Genomic DNA, 25,927 nt, shown 5'->3' with positions numbered 1-25,927 from the left:
CTTGAAGGACTATTCAAAGCCCTTTTAATGTTAAAATGACTGATTCGTATACTCCCGGTGTGCTCAACACATTCACCCAATCACACCAGCACTGTCTTCTAGGTTTCTTGGTGCTAGCTAACAATTCCTAATTGATACACATTCATACTCCAATGAACGCATCAGAGAGCAATTTGGGGTTAGTATCTTGCCCGAGGATACTTGGCATGCAGACTGGAGGAGCCAGGGATTGAACCACCAACCTTGCAATGAGTAGATGACCTGCTCTACTGCCTGAGCTACAGCCATCCCGCCTTTCATTCTGTTTTCTTTCAAGATGATCCGAGACTCCTTCAATAATTTTGAGGCAAAGGTTCAGGGGAGGCCAAACCATGACTAATATTGCTTCAAGTTTTTTGTCCCTTTTGGAACCACATTGGTGGAGTTAAAACACTATTTTATGTGTTTTAAACTGTGTTGTCTTTGGTCTACATAGATTCAACTAAAGAAATAAGAACAAATGATTTGTTTTGTGACAGGCTGCTAATAACAAAGTGCTCAAATATACGGTTTAAAACTGGAGAACTATTGCTCTAGACCACTCTACAAATTTACAACAGTCTGGCTCTTTGAAATTGGAATAAACGGTTATTTGGACCAATAATAGTGCTTTACCAATCCAGATTCACTCACATAAACATTGATACAGCACCTTAAATGTCTCAAATTCACGCTGTCGCCAATTTAGAATCACCTGACCTGCATGTCTTTAGACTGTGGGAGGAAGCTCACACAGCCACAGGAAGAATGTGTAAACTCTTCGAGCTGTGATGAAAGTGCTATCTCCTGCTGCCGGTGTTTCTAATCACCACAGTTACATGAGGAGTCGGTTTATTGAGATGAACAGCTGAAGGCGCTGTTCCATTAAGTAACTGCAGAAAAATAACACACAACAAGATGATGTAATTAAAGACTGCAAAAGTGTGAACAAACAATAATAACCCTCAAGGTTGTTTCATGTATTCCTCTGAGAAAGTGAGAAAGGTTGTGGTTTTCTCAAATCAATATAATGCCAATACATGGAGAGAAGGCTTCAGTGAGTGCTCGCATTAAACACTTCATGTCGACCTACATCAGAGTTATTTGAGCCCTTTGAGTTTACTGCATTAGGAGATTTTTATAGCTATTATGTCTTCAGCTTAGTGTACGGCTGTAGTTTGTTTTCGTGGGGTTTCTAGCTTTCATAACAGTTGAAAAGACCTAGTGTTGCTATAGTTTTTACACCAAAGAGCATTGAGAAGTGCCACTGACCATATACAGCAGGGGGCCCCAACTCCAGGCCTTGAGGGTGAGATCTAAAAACTGCAGGACGCCGGCCCTCGAAGCCTGGAGTTGGGGACCCCTGATATACAGGAACATAAGTAGTGGGCCACACCCTTTAATCTTTATATTCAGAGATCCTCCATGATCAACTCTAAGCTGTGTTATTGCAGAATGGAAGCATTAAGGAACCACAGGCAGACCACATAAAGTTTACAGGTCACTGAGGTGCGCAGTGCATAAAGTCCATCAATTGTCTGTTGACTTCCAAACCTCCTCAGGCATTAATATCAGCACAAAAACTGTGCTCCATAAGCTTCATGGCATCAGTTTCCATGGCTTAGCTGCTCCTGTAGGTGTAATGTGTAGGTGGTCCAATATTTTTATACATATAGTGTAAAGATAAACCCTAACTCACCTGTAGGCTTCTTTATACTGTAGGCTCACATGTGGAGGGGGGTTGTGTTCCATGCCACTAACTAAACTAACAAGTGTTTCATTGTTAAAGCGTAACTTGATGGCATGTATAACATAGCAAAAAAATCATAAACCTGCAAACTGCTGCAATTTTCTTTACTTTCAAAACAAGGTTAGGATTCACTGTGCTCTGCAGTCATTCAAATCAAACATTTATTTCTGAGCAGGAGAACACGGTGCAGAGCTGTGGGAATGAATGAATAGGGACCGTGGGACTGTTTTCATGGGTCAGATCCTGTTGTTGTGGGGTATAACCCCACCATCCTGCTGATTCTCCATCAAATATTCATCACCTCCTGCAGAGTCAACATTTAAACACCATCATCTAGCAGAGAAGGGGGGCAGAGAGATGGATGGGGCTTTAGGGAGGTTAAGGACATTCATAATCCAGAGCAAAGAGAATGCCTGCTCCTATAACTGGTCCTCTATTTTGGGAAATCCCTGTCTGTCTCTCCTGGGCCACTGAACAGAAACACTGAAGTAGTTGGATCAGAAGTGGAACAACTTCAAAAGCATGAATTCATTGTACATCTTTACTGTACATCTACTGTGTTCTTGTAGGGCTGGAAAAGGAGGATTAAGACTCTTGATTTTGGAAGGAATAAACAAATCTATTATTACCTCCATCTTTAAATGGAGAGCAATTGGAGAGCATGCGTGTGTGTGTGTGCGTGTGTGTGTGTGTGTGTGTGTGTGTGTGTGTGTGTGTGTGTGTGTAAACATATTAAATCCAAACAGCAATGTGTGCTTGTCCTTGATCTAACACAGATTAGATGAGCGCAGACACACACACACACACACAGATTCACACAGACACACACACGAACACACATTTATGATGAGATTTAAACATTCAATTCCATTATTTTGGCAGTGTGCGTGGCATCAAAAGGTTGAGGTTGTTTTTTTTGTTTTGTTTTGTTTTGTTTTTTTAGATCAGCCGCAGGCAACCCCATCCTTACATCTGACCGTTTTCATCTACACTCCCATAATGCCTTCTATCTATTCTGGCTTTCCTCTGATAGCAGAATGTGTGTCAGCGATCCAGAGATGAATTTTGAATATGTATGAGGAGGAGAAGGCGGAGGAAGAGGAGGAGGAAGAAACTGGGGCAGGGAAAGTGGAACATCATGACCAGGAGTTTGCATTGATCAGCACAGGAGAAGATGTACCTACACAGCTGCTTCACCTTCACATCAATGATGAGCGGTGTAATGCATGGTTGTATATGGAGGGTCCTAATCAGACTTTTGCTCACTCATCACAGTGTTGAAGACAAAAGAGATCAGAAAGACGGTCGTGCAAAGTGTGCATTTCATACCTCCCCATAATCTGTTGTGACCACAAGGGTTCCATCTCCACAGGAGTTGACGGTGGCTGGGAGCAGCTGCTCCTTCTCCCTGACCCAAACGCGGGCACCCTGTAACAAGCACACAAATCACATATGTTAAGCAGCCAATAACTGCAACCCTAAACAGGTGAGATTTTAAATAATTCATCTTTTTAGCTACTTTGGTCAGCTCCCTTATTCACAAGGGGTCACCACAGCTGCATGATTGATTTGGCAGATTTTTCCAGCAGATGCCCTTCTTGATGCAACCTCAAAAGGATTTATATCTCCTCTTGCATCTTGGAATCAAACTGGAAATCTTTCACTTGTTAGGAAAATATGTAACTGCTAAATCTTGTTGCCAGGCTAAAATTCATCTAGATAAACTGTATTGATGTAAGCTGTGGATAATTATTTATGCTTTGAGTGACTTCAAAGCATAGTTTGGCTTTGCTCAGATATAAAGTATGTACATTTTGTTTTAAAGCTAGTTTTTCAAGCTAGAATTAGTATCCCATCCAATTAGTATCCACACCTAATTTCTAACATGGTGAAGCAGGAGCGCTTGCAGTTGGTGTCTTTATCTTTTTGTGCAAGGAGTTTATTCATGTTCAGAGGAAGTGTACTATTCCTAAATATTTCTAAACAGACAAAGCCCTCCTTCACACAGTCACTGACCTCTGACCTGAAACCATAAACAGAAGGACAGTGCAACAGAGGACAGATGAGTCAATGGAGCGACTGAAGCGCTGGAAAAACAGGAGGCACACCATACGTCCACTTGTACAGTTTAGCTTAAACTGAATCGCTTGTGAGTTTACCCAAGCACTGCCTCTAAAACAGGTCCAAGAAGTGGTGTCAAATGTAATCAAAACAATACTTGAATAAAAAACGTTGCTTATTTTATTAACGACTAGAACTCCAACCACGGGGCGCCTGCTGGAGGCTGGTGTCGTGTTACTACAGTATAAAATATATCCTCAGACAAGAAGCTATTAATGAAAAACACTTTACATCAATAAATACTTAAAATGTGCTTACAGCTGAATACGACTACTATTCTCTGCACTCTGTTAACTGTTTGAATTCAAAACAGAGGAAGTTAAAATAAAAGGTTACACTGTCAACAGAGAAAACACACAGTACTGTAGTTTGTTAACGACAAAATCTCACTAGAGAGCTGAATTTTGTGCACTGAAATTAATTTAAACTATTTCTTTCTACATTGTGCTCTCACATGTGGAATGTGTGGAATGGTTTTTTTTTTTCACTTTTTCTGACAAATTAGTCATAATGATGGTGATGTTTGTGGGTGTTTGAATCACATTCACTGCACTCTTGTTGATGAGTCCACCTTTTAAGTGATGGTGTTATCCATAATGTATGAATTTTCTTGTAGTTAGAGCAAAGTTTCGTGGCATAAGTGCTCCAGTCTAAATCCTAAGCAGAGGCGTGAGTCCTAAAAGGCTCGGTGGACCAGCAGATGTGTGCATATGAATGGCGTGAGCAGCAGAAGACAAATGGAAAAGAATTGTTTTAGCAACAGATGGTGCCACAGCCCCAAGCATCCCCTGACAACCTTTATCACTTTCTGTTTCCTCTTCCCTCTCTCCCACTCTCTCTTTTTGGGTTCTTTCAATCCCTCAGTGCCACACATACGCACACGGATAATAACAGAAACCCAGTCATGCCTCAGGCTATGAAGCTAACCAGGCAGAAACCAGTCACACACCAATACAGTGTGTTACTTATGCACACAAATGGGTTGCTTAAGGTGAGGCTTAGGGGATAAAATGACTGAATCCATCTGAAAACAGACTTTAAGGCTGTTGGCTTTTGCAAAACATAAACCCATCTATAGTTGATCTTCTGCACTAGTCTGCAAAAAGGTTTCCTTCACTGTTCTTTGCACAGCAACTCTCTCTATATATAGCGGCCTTGTTGCTCCTCTTTATCCTCTCTGTCTTTTTTCCTGTCAGATTCCACCGCACTGAGACATTATTATGACCTGATGACCTACTCACAGTTCACTGGTACTCCACCACATGTTTTAGCTAATAAATTGGCCTTTGAGACAACTTAATCTTCAATTACTGGTGCTGTAGCGTCTGACCGGAAGCACAGTCATTGTGTAGGTGAGTTTAGGCAAGGCAAGGCAAGGCAAGTTTATTTGTATAGCACAATTCAACAACAAGGTGATTCAAAGTGCTTTACAGAGACATTAGAAACAAGAACAAATAAAAAGCATGATTTAAAATTGATTAAAACAAGCAAATAAACTAACTAACTAATTAACAAACAAACAAACAACAGTATATAAAATCAAAACAGATAAAATCAGAACAGTAGATAAAATCAGTAGTTAAATGTAAGTTTTGAAATTTAAGCTTAAAGTGTGGATTTGGTGCTTTATTCAAATGCAGCTGAGAACAGGTGAGTCTTCAACCTGGATTTAAATAAACTGAGTGTTTCAGCTGATCTGAGGCTTTCTGGGAGTTTGTTCCAGATATAAGGAGCATAAAAGCTGAATGCAGCTTCTCCGTGTCTGGTTCTGACTCTGGGAACTGATAAAAGACCGGATCCAGATGACCTGAGGGATCTGGATGGTTCATACTGGGTCAGGAGGTCATTGATGTATTTTGGTCCTAAACCATTCAGAGCTTTATAGGCCAGCATCAGAACTTTAAAGTCTATCCTCTGACGGACAGGCAGCCAGTGTAAGGACCTCAGAGCTGGACTGATGTGGTCCACTTTTTTGGTCTTAGTGAGGACTCGAGCAGCAGAGTTCTGAATGAGCTGTAGTTGTCTGACTGATTTTTTAGGTAGACCTGTAAAGATGCTGTTACAGTAATCAAGCCTACTAAAGATGAATGCATGGACTAGTTTTTCCAGGTCCTGTTGAGACATCAGATCTTTTATCCTTGATATATTCTTGAGGTGATAGTAAGCTGACTTTGTTATTGTCTTAATTTGTTTTTCTAAGTTTAGGTCTGCATCCATCACTACACCCAAATTTCTCGCCTGGTTTGTGGTTTTTAGATGTATAGATTGAAGTTCTCTGGTGACCTGTAATCGTTTTTCTTTGGCGCCAAAGACTATTACCTCAGTTTTGTTTTTGTTTAGCTGGAGAAAATTGTGGCACAACCAGTCATTGATTTCCTCAATGCATTTACCAAGAGCCTGTACAGGGCCTCGGTCTCCTGGTGACATTGTGATATATATTTGTGTGTCATCTGCATAGCTGTGATAGTTTATTTTGTTGTTCTTTATAATCTGTGCCAGTGGGAGCATGTAGATGTTAAACAGAAGGGGTCCCAAGATGGAACCTTGGGGAACTCCACATGTGATACTTGTCTGCTCAGATGTGAAGTTACCTATTGATACAAAGTATTTCCTGTTTTCTACGTATGTTTTGAACCAGTTTAGTACAGTTCCTGAAAGACCTGTCCAGTTCTCCAGTCATTTGAGTAATATGTTGTGGTCAACTGTATCAAATGCTGCACTGAGATCCAGTAAAACTAAGACTGACATTTTTCCACTGTCTGTATTCAGACATATGTCATTGAACACTTTGGTCAGAGCGGTTTCAGTGCTGTGATTCTGTCTAAAACCTGACTGGAAGGCATCGTAGCAATTATTCTGTTTTAAGAAGTAACTGAGCTGTTGAGAAACTGCTTTTTCAATGATCTTACTTAAAAACGGGAGATTTGAGATCGGCCTGTAGTTGTTCATTTGTGTCTTGTCAAGATTGTCCTTTTTCAGTATAGGTTTGATTACAGCAGTTTTTAGTGATTCTGGAAACACACCTGATAATAAAGAAAAGTTGACGATCTGTAACAGGTCTGACTCTAAAGTCTTTGAGACCTTTTTGAAAAAACTTGTTGGCAGGACATCTAAACAGCAGGAGGAGGAGTTCAGTTGACCTAAGATGTCCTCCAGGTCTTTGCTGTTAATAGGTTGAAACTGTTTCATGGTGTTTAAACAGTTTTTTGGTGGACACAGTACATATCCTGGATCTGCTGTTGATGTACCAATTGCTTGTCTAATTTTTTGGGTTTTTTCAGTGAAGAATTTGGCAAAGTCATTGCAGGCCATGGTCGAATGAAGTTCAGCTGCCACTGACACAGGGGGGTTTGTTAGCCTGTCAACTGTAGAAAATAAGACCCGAGCATTATGGCTGTTTTTAGTGATGATGTCAGAGAAGTAGGACCTCCTTGCATTCCTCAGTTGTAAATTATAATTGTGAAGTTTCTCTTTATAAATGTCATAATGAACCTGGAGGTTTGTTTTTCTCCATCTGCGCTCAGCTTTCCTACACTCTCTTTTTTCATTTTTCACCAGTGTGGAGTTTCTCCATGGAGACTTTTTCCTTCCAGAGATAACCTTCACCTTAATGGGAGCAATAGTGTCCATTACATTTAACATGTTAGCATTGAAGCTATTGACGAGCTCATTGACTGACCCTCTGGACAGGTCAGGTGTTAATGGGAAGACCTGGTTAAAAATTGCACTACTGTGTTCAGTTATACACCGTTTTGTGATCACTGTTGTTGATATATTTGTATGGGCTGAGATTTTACTTTCAAAGAAAACACAGTAATGATCAGACAGGCCCACATCAGACACAGTAACCTTTGAAATGCTCAGGCCTTTGGAGATCAGTAGGTCAAGAGTGTGTCCTCTATTATGTGTGGCCTCTGTTACATGCTGAGTCAGCCCAAAGTTGCCCAGAGTGTTACTCAGGTCTTTAGTCCCTTTGTCCTGAGGGTTGTCCACATGAATGTTAAAATCCCCAGCAATAATTACACAGTCAAAATCAACACAGATCACAGACAGCAGTTCACTGAGGTCATTAAAAAAGTCTGTGCAGTATTTGGGAGGCCTGTAAACATTAAGAAACACAACTTTGGATGGGGCCTTCAGCTGTAAAGCCACATATTCAAAAGACTGAAAACTTCCAGGAGATAGCTGCTTACATTGAAATGATTCATTAAATAAGACAGCAAGTTTATATCTCATACAGACATAAACTCACCTTATGTGAACCAGAAAGCAATGAATGTTTCTGCTTTCTGACTCTCTCTCTCTGTCTCCTCTTTAAGCAAATTGGTCTCCAGTCCCAGATCGATATGCAATCTCATGGGCAAACTAAGGGGAGACAGAGGGTTATAAATGACCTGCCAGCACCAAAGCCTCCACTCAGACTCATCCTCTCCTCCTCCTGTTTGTGTCCTCCTCCCCTCCTCCCATCTATTACTGCCCCAGACAGACAGAAATAGCCATGCATGACAACAAACACCAAACCTTTCTGTGGCCTAATATCTATGGCTGTAACATCGCCTTTAACACTATGCTTCGCATTGTTTCTCTGCTCCATGAAATTCAAACCAAACCACAGTCAAACAGGCCCCAGGCTCCGCCCCATTACCCTTTCGTCAAGCTCCATTAAGCGTCTATTGTCACTTTACCCTCAGAGATGACCTCTGACCTCAAGTCTTACATCCGACTCTATAACCAACAAGAAATGCTAAAACAATAGCGAGACATCTTTCCTGTAGAATGCTGTGACAGAAATACAGCAGCATAATTTCAAGTACAGCCAGGATATGTATGATGATGATGATGATGATGATGGCTAATGCATGAGTGTGTTTTTTTCTTCTGTGAGCCCCAAATCTTCTTTTTTTTTTTATTCACAACTGATTGATTGAACTCAACACTTTTTCAAATTGTGAATTATTCTTATCAGAATTCTGGCCTTAATCCTCTTCTGAGAAAAGTCACAATTTAGAGATTAAAGTCAGACATTTAGGTATAAATTTAGACATATCCAATGAGCGCTCAGCTATACGTATGTTTGATAGAGGCCCTTTTGTCTGTTCAGGCAATTACATGGACACCTGTGCCATATAATTAAGGCTCTTCCCATGGAGATAGTCTCTGATGAAGGATCTCTCCTTCTGAGAGGAGCTCTCTCCAAAGCAAATGCTGAGTGCAAACATATGACCAACATCCGCAGGAATGGAATCACTCATTAAACCTTAAATGTTTTTCACTGGTCATGACATAAAGCTATGCTCTGTGGTTAACACGAGCTGAGATATGTGATCAACTTAAAAAGAAGCTGTTGACTGTCATGGCTGCATTGAGAAGAAAGATAAGAGACGAAGAAATAAACCCCTCTGGTTCATATGAATCCAATGTAGCAACAAAGGGTCAACTGTAGACAACGTGTTTCATGACTCCACCCTTTAAAGATTGTTTTTGTGCATTTCTGGACTTCTTCTATCATTAGTGCTGCTTTTTTGGTTTTGGTTTTATATCATTTTTTGTGGTCAGAACAGGACTTAGAGGGAGTGATCTAAAAATAGCTGCAGAGCTGGGAGACGTTCTGAGGGACACAGGAAGGGGATTTTAAATCATGCATGATTTTGGCTTGTAAAAGCACCATAAAATTCTTTATGTAAGCATACTCAAGAGCTGTGCATGTTTTACAAACACTAATGAGCCCGCGCTAACCTTCTCAACAGACACTTTTGGTCCTGATGCCCTGGCTATCTGTGAAGTTGTGCTGTTTTAAGCTAAATGCACATGCACAATGGCACATGTTGGTATTAGCAATTTAATGTTTAGCTAATTTAAAATACAAAGTTTAAGTGCGAGTTATAATAATATTGGACTGGTCCATCTTCAGAGGAAACTGAATATCAGGACACTGAAAAATGTTCCATTGCTTCTTGTAGATGTTCAAACTGGACACACTGACAGTCAGACTTTGACTTTGACTTTGACCAACAGCTACAAGACTTAAAAAATGGCAATCAGAAAAAGGTGAGATAAAAAGTCAAACTACACATAAATAAATGACAGCTTAAAGAATGAGAGGAGTCACTGTGGGGCAAAGTCACGTCTGACAAACTCAGTGTAAACTAAAAGGACAACAGAGGAGAGGAGACAGACAGAGAGGGCAGACAAATGGGGAAAATGAGGACAATGAAGACGAGGGCAGGAAAACAGCAAAGTGTGTAACAAAAGGTTACAAGTACAGGAGGTTGAAGAAGACACAAAATGACAGAAACGAGACACGAATTAATAAATGATGCCAAGAGCAGATGACTGCTCAGCAGCAGATAAAAGGAAAAATAAAAACCAGCGTGGTTTTTTTTTGGGGGGGGGGGGGGGGGGGGGGGGGTTGTGTATCTGTGTTTGTAAAAACTGTCAATCCCTTTCTAACCACAAGCATCAGGTAGTAATTTTTATTAGGCTCCAGGATGAAGGGACCACTTATGGCCTGGTCCTCTGTGATTTTGTTAAATAATGTGACAAATCTTCAGTTAACACTAGGAAGGCCCAGAGCCCAGCCATTTGGCTTTTCTACCTTTAAAACCCGGAGAGCAGCCAAATGGCTGGTAGGCTTTTAGCTAAGCTTTAGCTTCAGGCAAGTGGAAGCTAAATTGGCTAGTCATTCATATGTAAATTGGGTTGTTACCTGGGAATTCTGGAGGGAGGGGAGTGGGGGTGTGTGGATGAGGGGGTGGGGGAGCTGCTAAAAGCGGTGAGCTTCCTTTTGTTTCATCTTGATGCATTCTCAATCATCCAGGGAAACAAATCTCCAAAAGTCACCAACTTGGAGTGTTTCAGTTTGCCATCTTAGGGAGAAATCAACACACATGGGTGTATGTCCTTTGTTGCTGAGATTTATTGATAAAAACAGTACAAAAAATCAACCATTTGTACACATTTTTACAAATAATTATAAAAAGTGAGTGAGTACATTTCAACATTTTCAGCAATCACTCACAATCCTGGCACTGCCATGGTATCTGTAGTCTGCATTTACCTTGGCTTGGCTTCCTGATCAATTGTCCACTACCAAAAGGAAGCCAAGCCCTGCCACCCTTTACAACAAAACAAGGTGTGATCACATTGATGCCACAATGGACGACTGATCAATGCTCCACTACCAAAAGGAAGCCAAGCCCTGCCACCCTTTACAACAAAACAAGGTGTGATCACATTGATGCCACAATGGACGACTGATCAATGCTCCACTACCAAAAGGAAGCCAAGCCCTGCCACCCTTTACAACAAAACAAGGTGTGATCACAGGGCTTGGCTTCCTTTTGGTAGTGGACAATTGATCAGGAAGCCAAGCCAAGGTAAATGCAGACTACAGATACCATGGCAGTGCCAGGATTGTGAGTGATTGCTGAAAATGTTGAAATGTACTCACTCACTTTTTATAATTATTTGTAAAAATGTGTACAAATGGTTGATTTTTTGTACTGTTTTTATCAATAAATCTCAGCAACAAAGGACATACACCCATGTGTGTTGATTTCTCCCTAAGATGGCAAACTGAAACACTCCAAGTTGGTGACTTTTGGAGATTTGTTTCCCTGGATGATTGAGAATGCATCAAGATGAAACAAAAGGAAGCTCACCGCTTTTAGCAGCTCCCCCACCCCCTCATCCACACACCCCCACTCCCCTCCCTCCAGAATTCCCAGGTAACAACCCAATTTACATATGAATGACTAGCCAATTTAGCTTCCACTTGCCTGAAGCTAAAGCTTAGCTAAAAGCCTACCAGCCATTTGGCTGGTGGCGGGTTTTAAAGGTAGAAAGGTAGAAGCCTGGGACTGCCAGTGTTAACTGTAGTTTAAGTTATTAACAGTTAATTAATTAACCCTGTATCACTATATATAATTAGTTAGTTAGTTATAGTTCCACCATAACGTTATGAAAATGCCACACGAGTGAACTGTCAATATGAGGCAGAGAGCACAAATCAAAGAGCAGCAGAAAATCCTAGAAAGTAGGATTATCACAAATATGTAGTAAATTTGTATGTGAACTGGAGAGACAGCTTCCTTTGCCTTTTTCCTTGCAAAAAGCATTCTGATCTGTCGTCTTAGCGTAGCGCTGCCTGTGTTGGAGACCTAAACTGTGTCAGTAATATTCCATTAAAGGTGATAATACAATCAGGACAGCGAGGCTTTTAGCAGATTATGGCTGCTGGAAGGAGAGCAACAGCATGTGTTTATCCGTGCGGTCTGTGCATGTTGGTGTGTCTGTGTGTATCCTTATGTGCATGTGGGCTAGTGGGTGTCACTGGCCTGTACATCTGCCGTTAAAAGGGATTGCAGTGCAGATTCAACACTGCAGGTATAAATAAACATCTGAGCGTAAATGGAAACATGATCACAGCAAAAAACATTAAGAGCATATTAATTTATCCATAGTCATATACCATGAGTGTCTTTTAATTTAGGTTTTATAAAATGACTCCAGGTCATTTTTTGAAATGTTGCAGGGGCATCATTATTATAATTATAATTATTTTTATTTATTTATTTTTATCCTTTTTATTATTTGTAGGAAACAAAGCTTAAAACTAACACTTTTTAAATTGAAATTGGAAGGTTCAATGAGAAAGTTTGGGATATCAGTTGTCGCCAAAAACCCTTTTTAGGGGAGTTTTCAAGACACAAACATAATCAATATCTACAAAGGTTTTTTTGGAAGAGAGCTAAAGAAATATGGGTGTCATCTGCATAGATATTATGAGTCTCCAGGTGCTTTTAAAAGATTTCACTTTGAGAAAGCATGTTCAAATGAAAAAAGGGTCCAAGAATCGATCCTTGGAGGAAACCATATAGCATAAGGTAACAAATTGTTACATGAGTGGTCAAACGTAACCCCATGTGACCACTCATGTGGGGTGGTCACAGTTACTCTTGCAAAGAATTGAAGAATTCCCTCCTCTTTATCTAGAAGCTTGTATGTTCAAATGTAGTCTCTGATCACTCAGGTGTCTTGATTCATTCTTTTTGCTTTTTAATGAAAATCTTGAAAAATCCATATTTTCTATGCAGTTGAGAACAGAATATGTCAGCGGTCTACATTCTGTAGTCTCTGCCATCTTTTGTTACCAGTGCTCTTTAGCAATTGTTGGATACCTATGTTGGCACCTTGAGGATAATGAGCAATGAAACCATTAGAGCCAGGTCAATGTATCACAAGACTGATAACTTTTACAATATTAGCTAATATAAGTGTATTAGCTCTATTAGTGTTGGCATTTGTAACAGCTAACAAATGAAAATACAAACAATAAATAAGACAGGTGAGAAACACCCTTTAATGTTGTTAAGAGGATTAACATTGCATAGTCTGTCCACTTGCCTGATGCCAACATGCATTTGGAACGGCACAAAGACAACAACTGACAAACATAACTGATCTGAGCAGAGCATAAATAACTCAAAGAATTACCACACATAACAAAGGTTACAGAAATCTGTTTAGGTTTTGTGCAGCTGAAAGAAAAACATAGTGGCCAAAATACCAGAATATCAGATTTTTAAATCACCAAATATCAGTATCAGCATTGGTCTTAAAAATCTTAAATCGCTTGGGCATTAGAAACCATTTTAACTATGACAGATCTATGTATAACAACATCAGTCCTGGTTACTAACATCATCTCCACCAATGGAAAACACTTCATCATTCAGTGTTTTCCCATTATATGTATGTACCAGGATGCCTGTGTTTTTAATGTAGTGTATATGTATGTATCTTTATAGAACTACTTTTTTCTGGGGAATCTTGGATGATCGGAACACATGGGTGGCTGCTAATTTCAAAACAATCTTACAGGGAAAAAAGAAAGAAACCAACATTCCCATAGTTGCCTGGGATTTTTTAAAGTATGGTTTAGAAATTACCTCTACGTGATTCCTTTTCAAAACTTTTTACAATTAACAAAGTGCCTGATTTCTATCCCCCTGTGTCCATCCAACTAGGATGGCAAAGGCACTTATGCAGAAAGATCTTTACGTCATGGATTTAACCTGCAGTCCATATAACTACTGGACAGCAGAAATGCAACGAGTTTTAAGAACATAAGTGCCCTTTATTTCCTGCTTGGCTGCATAGCTGTTATTTTAGGAATATCTGAAGCCTTGGACAGCTTAATTCCAAAACAAACATGATTTTCTGAAGGTAAACTGGATCAAGGTCTGCTGTTAAATTACAAACCAGGAGCAAGTGTGTGTGTATGTAAAGTACAAATCCTCTTTGAGCTCTGTGCTAATTATCACATTCTCTCACATCTTGGATTAAACTACAGTCACACCCCCACTAACACCCTGGCAACAGGACTCCACGGCAACAGTGTGGAAACAGGATACCATGGAAACAGCCTTTCTCCTCTAGGCACTGGTAGATGCTGGGAGTTGATGTCCAGGTGAAGGGGGTTGCGATCTGATTTGAATGTTTTCAGCACAGTTTGTATGTTTGTTAAGCAAAAACTAAGTCAAATTTTAGAAAACTTGATGAAGGACTAGGCTGTTACCAAAGAACACAGTAAATGTTAATACTGTTCTCACAGTTTTGTTTAATTTTTTTTAACTGTTTTTAACTTGTCTTAAATATCCTTCGTCTGTGCTAAAGCTTGTGTTTTATTGTTATTTTTATTGTTGTTTGTCTGTCAATCTGCCACCATGATTACACAAAAACTACCAAATTTCAGCAATGAAGAAGCTTAGCAGGGTTGAAAGAAGACCTCTTGGTGCAGATCTCTATCAAGGGATAATTTGCTTTCAGTGCAGAATTTTTGCAACTTGTCATCAGGAGTATGCAAAATCTAAATGAGCAATTTTCATGACATTTCTAGAGGTGAACCATGGTCAGAGGAATAAACCCTGCATATCTAGATCCCTATAGTAAAAAATTGCAAAACACTGCCAATGGCCTGTGGGGATTTTTAATCATGCCTAATGTTTTTTTTCTTCTTCATTCCTCTGCTCATTAGGGGTCACCACAACAGATGATCTTCCTTCATCTTATCCTCTCCCTTGCATCTTCTTCTGACACATCAACGATCTGCATGTCCTCCTTCACTATATCCATAAACCTTGTATGTAATCTTCCTTTTTCTTTCCTCCTGCCTCAATGGCATTACCAGTCACAGTCCCTACATTTAAAACTCTTCTCTATAGCCACCATACTACCTTCCCTTCTCTGTCGCTGCCTCTAAACGTGCCTACCCCCACTCCTCTTCCTTTGTTTTCACTCAACAACAGCATAAGAAATCTCATTCTCAACGATCCGCATGTTTGATTTGGCAAAGATTTAACACCAAATGTCCAGTACAGAGAGTACACTGGCTCCATGGTTTACTTCATGGCTGTTTTAATAATGATTAATGGTTGTGGAAATGGTTCAGATTTTTGCCAATTTAATTACAACTTAATATGTATGATATCTGATATCTGAGTTTATCGTAATAGCATTAGAATGTTTTTTGACATTGGACAAACCAGACAAATTCATTTGGTTTAGAAATCGAACTGCTCTGTTGGTTTAGGACCATTAGTCCAATCAATCAAATTGGGCACAGTCTAGTCCAGAAGCCCATAAATATAATTAAAGACTTTTAAATCAGGAAAGACAAAATACAATAGAAATTATGAAATATGCTAGGTTTCATTTATTGTTACCCAGAAAATTGTGACATTTGATAGTTGTATACTACCATAGCATCATGGGAAATGTAATTAAATTCATATCTTGTAACATAGCTTTATTTTAGATGAGGCAGAGCTGTTTCACCTACACATGCTGGGGGGCGGAAACAAAAAACAAAAAAAAGAAGTGATTTAAAGGAGAAAAAAAGATAAAGTGGAAACAGAGAGGAGAGAATAGAGAAAGACAGAGCTGCCAGAAGGGGGATGGAGGCTGACTGAGCAGCTCTTAAAGCGGTTGGTTGAGCGAGATGGAGAAGCACCAAGAGAGTGGCCGCAGGGAGAGAGAGAGCATCAGAGGGAAGGGAAAAGAAGAGAGAGAGAGAGAGAGAGAGAGGGAAGCAAAACTGATGCAGCTCCAAAGCAGAACAAATGTGTTTGGAGCTGCTGAATATAGGTCACACATCTCCAGTGACTGTTCCCTTACCTCCACTGAACCAGATTCCTGCAGTATGCACTTCATACCAAATCCGGCATAATTTGTACCACAATGGATTGGCATGGGCTCTGCTTAATTTACCCTAAGGTTTTTTCCATGAACACCCATTGCACGAAAGAAAAAGGACCGATTTTTCTTTTTCTGCAATTAGAAGACACTTTATGCTGTTCAAGCTGCATAAAAATGCTTCCATGAATGTTTCACTGCATATGTGCAAATTGCCATGGAGAATGCACACTGAATATTACATTTTTATAATCACCCTCATAGTGTGAGAAACCTTTTATTGCTCCTCAGCTACTCTCGGTACAGGATACAGCGACCACTCAACAAATTGAAAGGTAGTAAATAAAGATTTACTGTTTATTCAGTTACACGGACAAGCAAGCGAGACAGAAACAGAAGGGTCTTTAGTGAATATCAAACTGGATAAAAACAAATGGCACCAAAGCTGTTCCTTGTCTATTCGCACATGCCTATCTCACAGTTATTGGTTCATTTCAGCTTTACACCCGTTCAAATCTATTACACGTGCACTGACACGAACGCAAACTATCACCTCTGAAAACAAATGTCACCCAACTCACTCATAAGCACATTTAGATACTCAAATTTAGATACTCAAGTGCTGACAGCAAAGTACTCAGCAGTCATCATGAAGCAGCTCCAGGGAAAATTATTTTTGATAAAACTGATAAAACATAAAACTGTATGTATAGAATCTATTAAAGACAAAGCACTTAAAATGTTTGCTGATTGTGCTCCAAAACTTCCAGCTTCTGTAAAGCCCAGTCAGGTTTACATATAAACAACAGAACTGAAGCTAAGACATTTTTTAAAGTTTTTAAAATTTTAACCCAGTTTAGGAAATAACTTGTTTGAAACTAGCTAAGAGTATCTAAGAACTTAAGAAGCACTTTTTAAATTTAAAAAACACTCAAAATACCAGATGGAATCTGCACCAGGAGTAACAATTTGTTTTTTTTCAGCCACCATAACAAGGAAGTGATTGGGTTCTTTTCATATTAAGAGTGCATAAAGTCACCACAACTGCCATAATTGACTACTAACCAGGCCAGTATGATTATGCGGGGATTATACAGTAGTCTAATACCACCTGATATTTCATGCTTGGCTGGATGGCCATCACATTTTCTGCCTGGGTTGAGAGAGACAGAGACAGAGCGGTCAGTTGTTCACTCTTTTTTTTTTTCAGCGATCCAAATGGAGGAATGCAGGGGTACAGGATGGAGCAATGAAAGCAGAAGAGGAAAGAAACTAAGTGGATGCTGGACAGACACCTCCCAGAAGGATTGATTACTCAGCACCCGACTACTGCATGAAGTCATGTTTCTGGGTAGCAGCTTATGCATGTCTGCAGGGCCTCGTAACTCAATAAGTCACTCCATTTTCAGATCTAATGCAGCCTTTCATAGTCTGTGCAGTGTGGGGCTGCTTTATGGTGGTCTGTGAATCAATGCTATGATCAATATATTACAGACAAACTGATGGGAAATGAAGCGGGAGTGTTGGTTTTTGTGTTTTGGTGTAGTTGTGTGGTAATCTGTGGGCTTATGGTGGTTATGTCATGCAGTTTGAGAAGAAGTATGATCAGCAGTGATTCTTATAGCTCTGGTGCCCAAACATATACCCTCACAACCACTAGCACATGGATACACACACACTAATAAATTGCATGACATCACTGCCAATGTGAGAGGCATTTAAACCCATATCAGATTAACTTAAGATGGAGGGAGGATAAGTAGCTTGGAGAGGATGGATACTGGCATCGGAGTCAGTGGACGAGACTGTTTGGGTGCCTGAGCCACTAAATGGGGGGTCTGAGGAACAAGACACAAATGAAGACAGGGACTGGTAGGAAGCTTGTATCTCCTGATTAGGGTGTGAACATGTACGGCAAAGGACCTATAAGGAAAGAAAATAAAGCAACAGACAATGACAGCCTAAAATGCTTACAACTCTGGATCAGATTAGAGGAAAATGAGACTGGTTTTGTCATCTTAGTGGGAGAGTGGGAGATTGATTAATAACCAATGTTTTACTTAATTTTCAATTACAAGGGCAGTTAATTTATCTCCCTCCTGCTTCACCTATTCGGTCTCACATACACACAAACACACACACAGACATATCCCTTGCACTGCTCCTCCTCCCTCCTCTTTTACCTTCCTCTACCGGCCCAAACCCTGCCATGGATCCGATCTCTATCCCATTCACAGCGCAATTTAAAAAAAAAAAATACACACACACACACACACAGAGTGGGTCTGTTCGCGGCAGCATGCCGTGGTAGGGCTGTTGCTGAAGGCCAACACGGTTTACCCTCCCTTAACAGATTGGCTTTAATCCGGCAGTCATCCTTATGGATGCAAAAGCCCATGTCAGCTCCCGTTTGGCCAATTTTTCTGCGGCTCTGCTCTGAATTAATTCACCAAGCCGGTAGTCAGGCCCTGATCCTCTGCAGTGATAATGAAACAAACGGTGTTTTTCCCCCAGATACATGAAGACTATAACATATAGTGGGACCAGGCCTTCCTCTGGGTTTTGGGGGGGCGGACGGTGAGGATGCTTCTGCTCGACGGAAGCAAAGCGGCACCTGCCATAATTGACGTGAATCAAAATGAAACCGTATCTTGCAGTATAGACATGCAGCGGTGTAAATCCAGGCATCATCACGCCATTAATGTCATTCATGTTTATCTCCGTAACCGTGACACAGATTCTCAGTGGCCTTACCTCTGCAAAAAACGCCTCCATCCTGCCTACTCCTCCCTGACGACTCGCGCCCGGCCCGGCAGAGCGCAGACACCGGCTCCGGTCTCGGGTGCGCAAATCTCACCAACTGAAGAGTGAGCCTGTTTGTCGAGATGAGGGAAAGGTAGCAGTGCCTCTGTGTTGGTGTTTCCCATTCAACGAGCGTTTATTCTATGACCTCCGAAATAGCCCAATTTCTCAAACACACCTCAGCTGCGTCCACGCTCTATGCGCAAAGAAAACCACACATGAGAAAATTCCACGGAGGCTGAGAGGAAAAAAATGAAAAATGTCCACGCCAGGGATCCGTCGGAGGAACGCTAATTGAAGCGCCCCGGTTTTCCAGGTCTGCCTGGTTTGTGTATCAGCGTATGTGTGTAGATATATGTGTGTGTATGTGTGCACGTGTGAGGATGTGAGTATCCTGCGTGGGGTTGCGAGAGGACCAGTCCGGGGGTAGGATGAGCTTGACGCTGTCCACTCGCACACACCGATGGGGCGGTGCAGACACAGCCCCCTCCGATATAAAGCACACATTATAAGCTCACACGTACAGATGTGCAAGCAAACCTTAACCAGCGCTTTTGCGGTCACAGACAGTCCACCTAGAGGTGAGATGACGCTTCTGTGGTTGTTGACAGATGAAAGAACCTCTGTCCCTCTTGGTCTAATTACTGATGATCATCCCGAACCAGATTATCCGGCTTCATCCCATCACGTCAGTGTTCATAAAGCAATGAGTTCCGGAAAAAAAGAAAGAAAGAAAAGAGTATTTTTGTTTTTATAAATGAAATAAGATGATAAATGCTGGTGAAGCAGGTTGCCTTGTTTGGAGAGATTAGGTCTCTTATTTAAAAATGTGTTCTGTCAAAATGCTCGAGAATGAAAAACTCAAAGCCAATGTAGACGGTTTCTTTTTGTTATAGAACTACTTTATTTAAAAAAATTAATGTGTTAATGTATTGTAATGTATAGTTTTTTTATGTCTGATCTTTTTCAAAAGCATGTGCCGCAAAAAAAATCATGAACAAAATTATTTGAATTTTATTGTCTTGTAATTTCATTTACCAGTGAATCACAAGATGTTGCTATTGATGTAGCTCCCAGAGTATTAGTGAGCATTTGAGTAATAAAGACATCAGATAGATTGTATAAAACCTGTTACCACAGCTGTTACCTTCTGTGCAAAAATTTGCTTGTGTATCAAGAGTATAAAGTTATTATAACCATTAAGGCCATGAATACAGACAAGCTGACATGGAAGTTTATAAAGCTGAATAAATGATATCTAAATTAGCAATGAGGCAAGTGCTGTCAAGAGCATTCATGCTTTTCCAAAACCAGTGCACAAAGAGAAAGTGGGGCCAGAGGGATTGGTGATGGTGGTGGGGGGCATTGCTATATAATCTTTCTTTCTTTCAAAAAAAAAAAATGTTGCTTGGTGTATAGGAGTAGGCTTGGTTACAGAATCAGTCAGAGCCCCTGCCCCCAGGCTGAAAAATGATATCTCATGACACACACTCACACACACACACGACCATAACAGTGAGGGTGAAACATCCCAAAATCAGAAAGAAAAACCAATGAAGTCTCCAAAGACCACAGTTTGGTATAAATAAACAGACAGCTGGTTTATGTGATGTGGACCGTGTGAGGTTTTTATTCTTCTTTTCACAGCACCAGGCTGCAGGGGCCAGGTGCAGCTTTTAGGAGCCCAGCAGGCTGAGGCCTCTCTTGGGTAAAGCACAAGCTCAGCCTGTTCCCCACGGAGCCCTGGAGGTATAGGGGTGGAGAGGCTCCTGTGTGCATGCTTGGAAGTATTATTTAGCTGTACCCTCCGTCTTCATCAGAGCAACAGCTCAAAAACTAGACCCGCCAGCAGGGCCCCATGCGCGTTTTGTGTTTGTGATTAGACACATACACACATGCATGTACACAAACACTCAGGAAATGAGACCCAATCTTACTGATCATTTCTCTGATCTCACTTTTGAAAGAAAAGGAACATTGGTACTCTGGGACTTTCACCTGATTTTGAGCATCAATTTTACACCTAATGACTGGGGTTTGTCACACTAAGACAGTTCAGGTAAAGTTAAGCAAAATGGAAATGATTAGTTGATTTATTGATTCACTGATTAAATGCTCAGCACAAATTGATCCGAAAAATGTTTTAATTATCATCTTTAAAATTTACTAAAACATTTTTTCTACTTCCAGACCATCAAATGGGAAAAAATTCCTGCTTCCTTCTGTTTTTTTTTACTGTAGTTGAAACTCTCAGGTCTCAGATGTTGCAAAAGGGCTTCCACAAATGATCTCTTAAGCAAAATAAAAATGTCTATGATGAAAAAATCTGTTGTTTATTGTTTCCAGTTCAAGTTTTAACTACACAACACACTGATCTTCTTTTTGATTATCTGTCAGCACTAAACCCCTCCTGGCTGCTACATGAGGGTGATTTAAACAAACGCACTGACTGTATTTTTGATTTTTACATGGGAGTCAATAGAGCAAAAGTAACAGCTACAAATTTGCCCAGAAAGATCTCTGATGCGGAAAGACAGAGGAGTCGTTGCTGTTCATGACCCAGCAGACTAACTCATCCAATGTTCACATGTGTACAGGAACACACACACACACACACACACACACACACACACACACACACACACACACACACACACACACACACACACACACACACACAAGCATTGAAATACACAGACAAGAAAGTATGGGCTATTAAATTCTCATTACCATGACAACACCAGGACTGAGTGACCCTCAGCAGTGAATTGTGGGATAGATTTTGTTCCCTGCAAGTCAGGAGCAACTCTGCTTACTCATCTGACCACAGCTTCATCTCTTTCCCCTTGATGTCTCCTTCTCCTCTTACTGTTAACTGAATATTTGTGTGGGTGTGGGTGGGTGTTGTGGACAGATCATCAATAAGTCTGATGGTACTCTGGGTGAAAACTGGTTAAATACTAAAGGTGGTCATACCAAATATTGACTTTCAAGCTCATTTGTATTGTGAAAACTCAGTTTTTACCTTACATACTGTACTTCCACCCACTGCACCTATTTGCCACCTTCCAAGACCGGATCAAGACTTTTGTGTAATTTAACAATTGAGTTGACTGAGTGTGTGCATGTCATATGTTGCATGTGCTAACAGGCATCACTCCCGGTGATACATGCAATCAGTTTTATGAGCAGAGCACCCATAAATCTTTCTACATTTATTACCATCTTTCATTTTAAGTCTTTGATCTTCTGTGACCTCCCCCTCTCACTTTGGATGTGTTTATGGTTGTCTGAAAGGACACGTTGATTGAAAGAGCTCCAGAGAAACTCCGCGTGAAATGTCCCAGTTGATCATCAACCCTACTTTGTAGTGATTAACTGGTAAAATGGGGCAATCCAAAATAAGGCCTCGGGGCTATATTTAGTTCTCAGCAAGTTCTATAAATGGTCACACAAAGACAAAAAAGCATTGTGTGGTCAGATACATGGACAGATATGCATCACAGAATAGTTTTTAGGTTACATGGGATCACAGGGAGTATTTAGTCAATGTTTTGTATTTCTTTAAATATTTATGAGGTTGCATTCTTACGAAAAAATTCATTTTTTCTCTGATGGAGCAGATGGGTCATCCTTTGAATCCACCTCTATATGATAACGTTCAAGCTTGTGACCAGGATAAACTAAGGTTTTGGGTTTTTTTTTTTAGTTTATTCTGGATTTTTCCCATTTATGATGTGACAGTGATTTCACAGACGTAATATTCTTCACTAACAATCCCTTGGGTAAAATAAAGGAAAAGTAAAGTAAGGAAAATGTATGAAAAATGGCCTGCGACTGATTTACCACTCTGTCTCCAACATTCCCATTATGAAGAAGGCTTTTTGTTCCAGATATTACTGCAATCATCCTCAAATATCAGCAGCTGGGTATGTTGGGTGTGGCTGTGTGCAGGCAGGAATAGGACCCAAGGTGCAGACTCCGGAGACAGACGTGAACTCAAAAAGGCTTTAATTTGGTACTCAAAAATATAACATAACTGAAAAAACTCAAAACAAACTTAAACCAGAGGAATGCCAGAACACACAGCTAAGAAAACGGTAGATCACGACACAGACACTAAGAAACACAGGGCTTAAATACACAGAGGGAGCAATCAGGAAATGAGTAACAGGAGGGAAACACAGCTGGGGCAAATCAGAATTGACGAGACCAAAGAAGCGTAAACTGAACACACTGAGAAAAGACGGAGACCTTCAAAGTAAAACAGGAAACACATAACACAGACTGAACAAAGACACAGACTCACATGCAGGCACTACAAAGGGAACAGAGACGTGGGAACAGGGCAGACACAAACACTGACTGAACACGGGGATATAGGAACTTAAGATACACATAGACGCGAACTAGACAAGGGGATGCAGGTGATAGGGGAGACAGAGCAACTAAAGAAGACAGAGACCTAAGCCATAAGACAGAACTCAAAGAAACCAAAAACTAGACAGTATAAATAATATCATAAACTCAAAAACCCTGGGTCGACGACCCAGGCATCCTAACAGGGTAACCTTTAGGAGTTTCATATACAATCTTTTATTTATCTTTTAGTCATCAAATATGTTAATCAAATTAGGTTTCATCTCTTTATTAAAACAGTCTCTGACTTGTAGATATTTAAAGAAATAATTTAACAAGTGGGCATGGTGGTTAGCACTGTTGCCGCACAGCAAGAAGGTCCTGAGTTCAATTCCACCATCAGGCCGGGGTCTTTCTGTGTGGAGTTTGCATGTTCTCCCCGTGTTTGCGTGGGTTCCCTCCGGGTACTCCGGCTTCCTCCCACCGTCCAAAGACATGCAGTTTGTGGGGATAGGTTAATTGGAAAATCCAAATTGTCACTAGGTGTGAATGTGAGTATGAATGGTTGTCTGTCCTTGTGTGTTAGCCCTGTGACAGACTGGCGACCTGTCCAGGGTGTACCCCGCCTCTCGCCCTATGACAGCTGGGATTGGCTCCAGCGCCCCCCGTGACCCTGAAAAGGAAAAGCGGTAGCGAATGGATGGATGGAATTTAACAAGTGGATAAAAGACTCGCAGCCCTTGTTGTTAGCCAGAGCCCTGTAAGATCGTATAATGTGCCCACTGGCTATTTTTCTTTTATGAAAATATTTAAACATGTCTCTGTCTTGCAATAAATCACCAAAGTATTATTAAAAGTATTATTGCAGTTGCAGTAAAGTATTATTACTGCAACTGTAGCAGTTTTGTTCACATTTAAATGTTGGTTTGCATGCTTTTACAATAATAAGAGATACACACACAGGCTTGGTGTAAGGAATCTGAGGTTATTAAGTCTTTCTAATTTGATTTGTTTCAAATTACTCATAAATATCAAATCTCTGCCAGCAGAGGACAAATACTTATTTTAGCAATGCTCACTGAGATACTCACCAACACATAAAGACAAACCCAGTTAAAATCAGACACAAAGACTTGAAATACAAAGCCTCATTTGACTCAGAAACCTCTTTAAGTTAGCGCTAACAAGGTTTTGGTTTGTTTAGCAACCAAACTATAAGAGAGAGCTAGAGTTTCATAATAACTAATGATTAAATATAGTTGTAATGCATAAACACACACAAGGAAAAAAGAGATCAAGGAAGAAGAAATGCTCAGTGCATTCTGGGAAGCCCCCCCAGTAGCCTAAGTATATTGCAGCATAATTTAGAGACAATTCAGGCGCACCTGAGTCAGTCCTAACTATAAGTTTTATCAAAAGTGAAAGTCTGCAAAGTATATGTCTTATAAAATCTCTATAAAAACAGCCTCTTGCTTGCATTTTCTTTCAGCCTCCATTTCTCTTTACATCTGTATTGATTATTGGCTGCACTGTTGGTGATGACCGTTAACCTTTTAGTTTAGTAAAAGGCTTTCTGTCTAGTGTCCATTTGCATGTCTGGCTGCACAATATTAAAGCATTTACAATGCACGGACAACAGAGATAAGAGTGCAGACTGCAAAGACAGAAAAATGAGTAACGAGTTACAAAGCAATTTTCCTGTAGTATCAGTAGCTAAGTTAAGCTAAGGTACAGCGGAAATAATAAATACAAAGAAGCTGAGCCACTGTGGTTCTTCTGAGAGATGATTCGTGCATCCTGGTGTCAGAGTTCACTCCTTGGGGATGGTGAACAGAGGAATGAATGCTGCATTCATGAATTCATGAGCACTTTCAGAGTGATATACATGTGATGTCACCTGATCTGTATGAGTCAGGCAACAATGTTTGTGGCCCTGAAATCATAAATCCCAGAAAGAAATATGTTTTCATATTTCATTTAAGGTTTGAGGGTGGTGGGCTGGCCTCTTGTAAAATGTACAAATATACATGTTTAAACTATCAGCAGACTATTTCATTGATTCCTGCTGCTGTGGGCTCTTATAGAGAGATCACAGTCTCTTCCAATGAGCTGTGATTCCATTGATACATAAATTTATTTTTAGATATACATATTTTAATTTTTACATTGTATCTGGCCTGACTAACAGAAAAGGCAGGGATTAGGATTGTTTCTATTCAGGTTGCACATGTAACACGAGCATATAAAACAATCTAAGCTTGTCAGCATGTCTCCAATTTTGTAAAACGTGAACAGGAAATTGATATCAATATGATCTTATGTGCATGTTGTTTTAGGATCTTGAGTTTTCAAATCATCTGTTGAAATAAAAATGGGTGGACACGGGTTCATTAATGTGATTGAATATGTGACTTCATATAAGATGTTTCAACATCAGTTTATGTGTAGATATTTAGGCTACGTGCAGCTATATTAAAACAATATGTAAGTACATCTATTATTTTACAAACCCTAAAAGGCATTGCACTATTAGGCCTCCTGGACATTTTGCAGAGATGTTTGCAGTGTAAGGTTGCAGCCTGTGTGAATTGCAAACACCCCCATGTGTGCAGATTTATGCCAGCTGTGTTGGGTTTACATGCATGCATGTACAGAAAGGGGTTCGATCTAATTAAGTCGCTT

At 40.3% G+C, this 25,927-nt stretch overlaps 1 protein-coding gene across 1 annotated transcript in view; it reads right to left on the bottom strand.

The window, feature by feature from the left end:
• The window catches only part of myo10l1 (myosin X, like 1), a 48,945-nt gene extending 29,637 nt beyond the window's left edge, over positions 1 to 19,308 (bottom strand). The window contains exons 1-2 of the mRNA XM_026151793.2: positions 18,839 to 19,308; positions 3,098 to 3,196 (exon numbers count right to left, since the gene is read on the bottom strand). Of these exons, the coding sequence (XP_026007578.2) occupies positions 3,098 to 3,196; positions 18,839 to 18,859 (120 nt within the window). The 5' untranslated portion in view covers positions 18,860 to 19,308. The remainder of the gene's footprint in view (positions 1 to 3,097; positions 3,197 to 18,838) is intronic.
• Positions 19,309 to 25,927: the final 6,619 nt, after the last annotated feature.

Source organism: Astatotilapia calliptera, chromosome 19 (genome assembly GCF_964374335.1).
Source record: "Astatotilapia calliptera chromosome 19, fAstCal68.1, whole genome shotgun sequence".
In the NCBI taxonomy this organism is placed as follows: Eukaryota; Metazoa; Chordata; class Actinopteri; order Cichliformes; family Cichlidae; genus Astatotilapia; species Astatotilapia calliptera.
Note: the sequence above shows the minus strand (reverse complement) of the source record. Positions and strands in the feature narration are given on the sequence as shown.